This window comes from Dreissena polymorpha, unplaced genomic scaffold (assembly GCF_020536995.1).
Source record: "Dreissena polymorpha isolate Duluth1 unplaced genomic scaffold, UMN_Dpol_1.0 chrUn008, whole genome shotgun sequence".
Lineage (NCBI taxonomy): Eukaryota > Metazoa > Mollusca > Bivalvia > Myida > Dreissenidae > Dreissena > Dreissena polymorpha.
Window position 1 is genome coordinate 862223 of NW_026273322.1, and position 8974 is coordinate 871196.

The 8974-nt window shown below is 37.1% G+C and overlaps 1 protein-coding gene across 1 annotated transcript; it reads left to right on the forward strand.

Moving 5' to 3' along the window:
- The first annotated feature begins 1355 nt into the window (after positions 1–1355).
- Positions 1356–8328, forward strand: LOC127863426 (fibrinolytic enzyme, isozyme C-like). Its single transcript, XM_052402950.1, has 6 exons — positions 1356–1983; positions 2160–2352; positions 3153–3243; positions 4835–5003; positions 6170–6321; positions 8044–8328. The coding sequence occupies exons 1-6, from the start codon at positions 1944–1946 to the stop codon at positions 8206–8208; spliced, it is 810 nt and encodes a 269-aa protein (XP_052258910.1). The 5' UTR covers positions 1356–1943; the 3' UTR covers positions 8209–8328.
- The last annotated feature ends 646 nt before the right edge of the window (positions 8329–8974 follow it).

Below are 8974 nucleotides of genomic sequence, written 5' to 3' on the forward strand. Positions count from 1 at the left end.
AATCGATTTGAGAAATAAAATGTCTGCAAATTGCATGCTGAGTTATGGTGGTACAAAACGCAGTAAATTTAGGAATCGTAACAGCCAATATAGAAACAGAAGGAAAACGCATCATGTACCATTCGACATTTCGAGAAGGACCATTGTAACAAATAGAAGCTTTCATTTACCACAAATTTATTACAGTAGTGCAATAGTGTAAACCTATTTATTTTAGCCCGATTGCATCAGGTATGCGTGTGTAATACCAGGTATGTGCAAATACACATACCTGCATGATTGCATCGAAAGCCTAATCCTATATAAACGCTATCGAGTCCGTTTCCTGGGCCTAGATCCAGTACTTAGTGTCTTTGGGAAATCTAAAGAACGCTCCCACGGTGGGTATCGAACTCGTGACCTCCCGGTCGCTAGGTGGACATTAGATCCACTACACCACTGAATTAGTGCAATCTAAACTATAACGGAGGATAACGGAGATAGTCGATATTTCACGGTTGACGCATTCGAAATTACCGGCTACAATACACAAATAAAATTAAGAAAGTCCGAAGAGTGCGTATAACAGGTCGGCCTGAAATACTAACTTACACATCTCATACAAGTTCTAAAGTGTTGTATCATACAACAATTTAGATCAAACCACCACGGGTTAACGGTTCGAGCGAACGAGAGCGGAAAACAGCTAAAATGCGTATGAATGATAATTGAATGTGGATAATTTGACAATTATTGGTGGCAAACGAACTTGGCCTACTGTAGATAATATATAACTTAAAAATATGTTCATCCAGGTTCGTGCAGATCTTATGAAAATTGTTTACTTAGTAGATGGAAACGGCTAAAATTACAGATCTAGTTAATCTATAGGTATAATTGAGTAATTTATTTAACTGGTTATCCATTTTGGTCAAGAAATTTTCCTCACACACAAGTTCATGAAGGATGATAAGGCGAGCGAACAGTTTTGTACCATTTAAATATTGATGTCCATTATTATTAGCATATTATCTGAAAGGTCTGCTTTGTTCTATAGAAGTTATAACGTGCATGTCTATTGCAAACCTTAGAAAGCGAAGCGAATGGAGAAATATTGTTTTAATGTTGATTAAGTTCCCGCGAAAATTATTTTACTAAAAGAGCGCGTCTTTTAAAAAGTGACTCCAATTTCATTGTCGCTGAAGTTTTTTTATATTGAAATCTGTTACTTTCTGGTGTGATCATACATAGATTTGTGTGTGTGTGGCGAGAGACCGTAAGCGCATTTATGCTTGTGCAATATGATTTTAGCATAATTAATCAAGCAACGTTTATTCTCTTGTCGAAAAAACGTTAATTCGCAAAATGAGAATGGAACCGGAATTGCGTTGGCATTTGTTGAATATTTTGTTTTCAATCTAGTGCCTTACTCTTTTAAGGCCGTCGAATTTTGAGATTCGGCGCCACTTATATTTAATTGTTTGTAAAAATACCCATGTGTAAAAAACAATGCACTTAACACGATTGTAAAACTTAGCATGACTTTTAACATTTCAACAAACGTACCGAAATTACTGTTTCAAGTACTGGTCATCTAGCGCGGCAAGCCTACGTGGCAATATTAAATGACTGTAAGTTGTAAATGCGCCTGTTTTTAACTCGGTTAATTATACTCGAGTTTGATAACGATTAGTCCTGCATTGTATACCCGGTATTGGATATGTCAATATGTCATCAGGTCAGTCCATCTCAACGGAGCCAGGGTCTTGGTCTTTCGCGAAAACGGACAAGCTATAAAACACGAGTGGGTGAACACCTTGGTGTATGGCCCTTACAATTACTTTTAAGAGGTCCAGATGGTGTGTTCCTTTCTAGAGAGGTCAAGACTTCGGGGTCGTCAGCGTATAAAAGTGACCGCTGTTCCGGCGCATTTATTCAGAGTAGGAGATTAACGGCAAGTCAAAATGGATGCGAAACTTCTTGTCATCGCTACGATCGCCTTCGGTGAGTTATAATGCATGTTTTTAATATTACTTATGTATAAATGACGGATGTGATTCGCGTCTTTTATTTAGAAATATTTTCTTCAAGTTACTGTATACATTACTTCGATACCCAATAGTTAAATCACGAAGTAGATATGAGCACACAATTTACCGGTTTGTTTTCTCACATTTCAGGTCTGGTATCCGCGGACCTTCTCTACCTGAACATGCCCTCGAATCAGTCGAGCCGAATCATCAACGGCCAGCAGGCAACACAGGGGGAGTTCCCGCACCAGATCGCCCTCCTGAACAACAACTACCACTCGTGCGGAGGATCCATCATCGCCAACGGCTGGGCGTTGACGGCGGCACACTGCGTGGAAGGACAGTCAGTTACGGGAGGATTTTGAGGGTTTTACCCATTTATGCCGAGTTGACTCTCCCATCCTTCTTAATTAGATCAATTTATTTTCAAAATTAGGGATGTCTAGTATATTTATTTCTATATTTAGAATATTTCTTACAGAAATTCCTATAAACAAACAGCGCAGACCCTGATGAGACGCCGAATCATGCGGTGTCTCATCTGGGTCTACGCTGTTTGCAAAGGCCTTTTTCTTGACGCTAGGCATAAATGGGTTAAAGCAAAAGGAAAACTATTAGCTATGGTTTCCGTGACAGAGGATGCCTATTGATTTACAATTCAGAATTTTAAGTCAAATGTTGGGACACGAAACAAATCAGAATCTAACTATGTATTTGAGCCTTGTTCTGCAAAAACTGTGCTTTATGCATGTGTGTAAAGTGTCACCCAAGAATAGCCTCTGTAGTCCGCACAGGCTTATCAGCGATGACACTTTCCGCTTTTATGGTATTTTTAGTTCTAAGGAAGTCCCTTCTTACCAAAAATCAAGTTTAGGCGGAAAGTGTCGTCTCTGAATAGCCTGTGCGGACTGCACAAGCATTATGCCAAGTTTTCTCAGTACACGACTCATTTATTGTTTCTTATTCGTTTTGTATAACAGCGACAATAAAATTGGCATAGTTTGTTATTGTAGCAAGTTCTCTTAATCGGAACATAACCATTTTATCGTCAATCAAACGATCACGATAAGTTTATTTATCAAGTAAAATTATCGTTGAATTCGAAACAATGCTTGTTTGAATGCGTATCATTCGGTTGTTTAGGTCTACTGTCAACTTGGCTGTTATTGTTGACCTCCACGACTACAGCAATCCTGGCAACTACATCTGGTTCTATATCCAGCAAATCATCATGGTAAGCAAAGTTCAGTTTTCAAAAATGTGTAACATATGTTTCAAAGCTCCGATCAATTAAAATAATGCATGCTTTTTATAGTTCACCAATCAGTAACGGCCATTGCTAATTACCCAATGGAACGCACCATAACTGAATACTAACTTGTAACTATATTCTGTTGTTTCTATGATTTATTTCGGAAATTTGGTAATCGCTAACAAAGATGGTTAGCGTGTGGCTATGATATTAATTAGTAAAAACATCATTTTGAATGATAAATAATCATATTATCATATTATAACGAAAAAAATACCATTTTTCTGAAAAAGCAATTTGACTATAATATGTTGTACAATATGTTGGTAAAACAATGAAAAACATAAAACGACACTCCCAAGTGTATTGTTGAATCGATACCTTATTTTCAATAGACCCAATTTATATCTGTAAAAATGCCTGCAAATGATATAAAAACACTATCACGGGCCTTGTTTTGATGTTATTTGCAATTACGTAGCATGCTCGTTTGCATTAATAACGCAAAAATTCTAAGTCCGTAAACGATAAATTTATTCACCAATAAAACATATAATTTAATCGAAAACTTAAATATCTGGAATATATTTCTTGTACTTTAAAAAAATTAAAATAACAAGGAAGACAATATATTTACATAATATCACTGCCTTTGGGAACACGGGCTAACTAGAAGTAAAAGCTTTTATGTTCCCAATACGACCACCACTTAGGCCTTTAAAGCAATCAAGTTAACCCATTTATGGCTAGTGGACTCCCCCATCCTTCTAAATTAGATCAATTTATTTCCAAACTTAGGGATGTCTAGAATATTTATTTCAATATTTAGAATATTTCTTACAGAATTCCTTTAATCAAACAGCGCAGATTCTGATGAGACGCCGCATCATGCTAAGGCATTTTTTTCTAGACGCTAGGAATAAATTAGTTAAACCCTACATGAAAAGCGCTACACACGCGTATCATTTTTACGATTTCGGTCGATGATCATCATGAAACGGACATATCGTCCCCGCCGCAAAAAAACCCAATCTCAATATTTACAAGTTTTCAGGAGAAGGAAATGACTTAATATAAATTTTTTAAATTAGACAGTGAAGCTTATACTTTGTATTATGACTTTTTAGATATCAATACAATTATCCTAATGTGACTTTTGACTGTTTCTGTAGTCAATATGAGAAAATTGTCTAACTCAAGCTTAACTCAACCTTTTTAAGCCTAAGTCAGACAATTTACTCATATTGTTTTGACTTGTTTTCATTTAGTTTGGAATTTTTTCGTTCCAACCAATCGAACATCGCCAAATCCACACATGTTATAACGTTGTAAGCCGATTGGATAGGACCTTGAAATTATACGAGGGAGAAGCGGGCCGTTTTCGCCATTGCTAAAATGTCAAAACCCGTTTTCGTGCCGAAACTGAGATTGGCCATTTTCGCGGGGAGGGGACGATATATTTTTCTTATAGTCAGGAATATTATTTTTCTTGTTAAGATATAATTCATACATTTTATAAAAAAAAATAATCTATGATTATTTATGTATGTATTTTATTATGTCTTCTTTGAAGCACCCCAGCTACAACCAAGGCCCCGGCGGGTTCCCGAACGACGTAGCGCTCCTGAAGCTGGACAATGTCAGAACGCCTTTCAACATCTCGAAGAACATCATCGAGCTGGCAACCAGCAACCAGAACTTCCAGAATCAAATCTGCGTCATCAGCGGATGGGGAACCACAGGTTAGTAATGTTGCGTGCTAGCATTTTGTATGCAATTATTTCATTTTCAAAAAGACGAACAAAAAAATGAAATACTTATAAAAAACATATTACATAGAGGATATTTGTTGGATTCGGTGGATTATCGATTTTAATTCACGAGTGATCATAGAAAATAATATTTTCACGAGTGGCGCAGCCACGAGTGGAAATATATATTTTCTATGATCACCAGTGATTTAAAATCGATAATCCACCGAATCCGACAATTTTTTTTCCCCCACATTTTATATACATTGTTAAATAGTTGAACTAAATAATTTCGCTGTGACGATGATGTCATTTCGTCAAAAATGACGTAATTTCACAGTAAATTATCGATAATTTTCACTGATAATTTACACTGTTTGAAACATGGAAATTATCAGTTTTTATCCACTGATATTTCTCTATCAACCACCGGAAAGCATGAAATAAACAAATATATTTCTTTGGCAATCATTATCAACAAATTAAATGTATATTTCAGATGTATACATGTAATCCTTTTTACACTTAACATAGTGATCTAATTTACTTTGCGATTTTATTACATTAAACCATGACCGTGCATAAGATGATATACAAAAAATGGAACATAAATACTTGTAACTGTTATTTGACACACTGAATCTTTTTAAATCACTGATTTTTATGTCCCCCACCACTATAGGGGGGGGGGGGGGACATATTGTTTTTGCCCTGTCTGTTGGTTTGTTGGTATGCTGGTTTGTTTGTATGTTTGCGTCAAACTTCAACATTTGCCATAACTTTTGTAATATTGAAGATAGCAACTTGATATTTGGCATGCATGTGTATCTCATGGAGCTGCACATTTTGAGTGGTAAAAGGTCAAGGTCATCCTTCAAGGTCAAAGGTCAAATATAAAGCTTCAAAGCGGCGCAGAAGGGGACATAGTGTTTCTGACAAACGCATCTTGTTTTCTATAAACCAGAGAAAAGAATCAAATATATAAATAAATATATTGAACGATCTTCCTAGCGTATTTAAGGACATACTTTTAAGACACGGTTTTTCTTTGAAGTTATACATTGGTTTAAATTACGATATTTGTTATTTGGAACGTAAGCTAGTGGTTGACTATAACCACATTGGACTCAATTCGAATCATTTCTGTATTCAAACAGAGACCGGAAGTGGTGCCACGTTGCTGATGAAGACGAATGTCCGGGTCCTGTCTTCGACGGAGTGCCGCTCAGCCTGGGGCGCCAGTAACATCCTGTCTCAGCACGTGTGCGTCAAGGGAGAGGACACTGCCAACGGCTCCGGATCGTGTAATGTGAGTGTCGTCGCTAACAGATCAACTCTTTCCCCGATTATTTCGCTCTAAATCCACATCCATTTCGGGTTAACTCATACACTATACCAGCTCGTGCTATATAGTGGTAAAATAAGAACTCATGATTACCCATTCCGATAAATTTTACATATACATGTCGTATTTATGCAAAAGATGTTAAACATGCTGTTAACTATGGCTGTTCCCGACAATTACACTTACTAAAATAGGGATGTTTCGCCTTCTCTTTGCAATGATCTGGAACTTATCTTTGTCCATATAATCGGACTCCCAGAGCCTTTGATAATTTTTGCTATGACTCTGGGAACCTTTGGATTGTAAATGAGTTGGATGATTGCATCTAGAACTAATCCACGTCTCTGAATAACCAGAACTGTATTCCAGAACCTTGACTCATTGCCATAGACTTCCCATAAACACAGATGTTCTAAATACAGGGGGAGTGTATAAATGAGCCTCGCTCTGTGAAAAGAGGGTTCAATGCATGTTCGTAAAGTGTATTCACAGGCTTATCAGGGACGACACCTTCCGCTTGTATGATATTGTTCGTGCAAAGATAGTCTCTTCTTAGCAAACATGCAGTTAAAGGGGCCTTTTCACAGATTTTGGCATATTTTGAAGTTTGTCATTGAATGCTTTATATTGATAAATTTAAACATTGGATCTTAAAAGCTCCAGTAAAAAATCAAGAATAAAATTTAAAAAAGTAAAAAAAAGTAACCGGTACCAGGGCTCGAACCAGTGACCCCCGGATTCCTCGAATTAGTCTGAAGTAAAAACGCATTAATCCTCTCGGCTATGCCGCCATGTATACACAGTTGAAGGATTTCATACCTTATATAAGCAATCTTCGTAGTTTCGTAAATTTAAATGACAACAACAGAACTCTCCAAGTTATTTAATCGTTTCGCGTTGCAACGCTTTATAATTTTTAGGTTTTCAAAACGTCAAAAGATACATATAATGGCTATATTGGACTATGGTTAATGTTCAGTAATAGTGTTTCCTCACAAATATCATAACTAAAACGAAAATTTGCGAATCTGAAACAACTTTTTTCAATTTTGTCAATTTACCAAACCGTGAAAAGATCCCTTTAAGGCGGAAAGTGTCGTCCCTGCTTAGCCTGTACGACAGGGATTTGATCTATTTATGCTGGTTTCCGTCAAGTCCGTGCGCTGAGGTTGCGAAATGCATTGTATACTCGACCCAGGAAGTGACGTGAACATTACACATTGGAGTTAAGTCGACTGGCGCAATAAAATATTGCCATAAAATTGTTAAGGATTTTTTCACGTGTAGTATGCAGAACGCGGTAGGTATCAAAGGAATATAACATGGTTGTTGTATTGGTTTTTGAGAACGAGTATCCGGCTCGTCAATTCGGTCAAGTGCCATCGTTTTAAGAGGAAACAATAACTTGAAATAAACTAGTTATTGATTTGTTTAATTATTTAACGAGTAATTTGCATACAAAGCTAATAAATGGAATATTACATTTTGGTAATGAGTGAAGAGAACGATTGTCAGTCTCTTTAATTGTTTCAAGTGGCGTACTCGAGTCAGCACCTCTCGTGCGCCACGATGCCACACAACCAACTCGGCTGATACAGCTGTTCATACAAGTAAGCATACTATTTTATATTCAAACACATATGGATCGTGTGATGAATTCTCATGCATTTGTTATGTATTTTCCAGGGCGATAGCGGCGGTCCGCTGGTATGCGGCGGACGACTTGCCGGTGTGACGTCATGGGGACGTAGCGGCTGCCATCTCAACGGAGTGGTCACGCATCCCAGCGTTTATGCCGGCGTCGCCTACTTCCGGTCCTGGATCAGCAGCGCCTGTGGTAATTGCGTCTAGACGTTTGGACGCTTGTCGCTATGAGTTTCTTGGCTGATTGAATTTCATATGAAAACACGTGGAACATGTATTCGATATTAACCTGTTGAGGCATATTTAAATAAAATTATGAAGCAGAAATTGTGCATTGCAGGCTTCTTTTGAATAGTCTATTTTGTATTGAGTATATTGTTCCATAATCTGCAATTGCTAATGAATTTCTTTTCATGTTTAAATAATACTGCTCTAACAACTTGGTAACATTTACAAGGTTAATATCATACACGAGTCATTTATCTTCAATATTAAACGTTACTCAACGTATTTTCTCTGCAAAATGTATATATTTATTCTTGTAATTAATATAAAACGTATTAAAACGCATCATAATATACTTCATATTCTATTAACGCTACGTTCTCACTATCTCGATTTGCTTCACAATTGAAATATTGGTCTTTATAGAACTTCTTGTGGTGATCTTATCAGGTCGTTGCGAGTATTAATATATCTTGAAGTCAATCTTGTCGATCGTATCAGTCGTGGAAATTGTTTGGAAGGCTAAACAATCATAAAGTTACAAAGCCCGCGGTCTTTTTCTATTCGTACTTCAACATCGTAGTGCCCGCGGTCGATCATTTGCAAGGAAAGACGTCACGTCCTTTTACGAGCTGATGCGTTCTTAAGAATTTAATCGTATAGGACCTGGTAAACAGACCATTGGCAGATCCTGGCAACTTAAATTAACAAATCGCGAACAGATTGCAATCAAGCGCAAAGCAGCGTA

Excerpts from the sequence above, each read along its gene's own strand:
- LOC127863426 (XM_052402950.1), top strand. The coding sequence starts at position 1,944 with ATGGATGCGAAACTTCTTGTCATCGCTACGATCGCCTTCG. Across the intron at positions 2,353-3,152 it reads GCACACTGCGTGGAAGGACA|GTCTACTGTCAACTTGGCTG; the intron begins GTCAGTTACGGG and ends TCGGTTGTTTAG. Across the intron at positions 6,322-8,043 it reads ACGGCTCCGGATCGTGTAAT|GGCGATAGCGGCGGTCCGCT; the intron begins GTGAGTGTCGTC and ends TGTATTTTCCAG.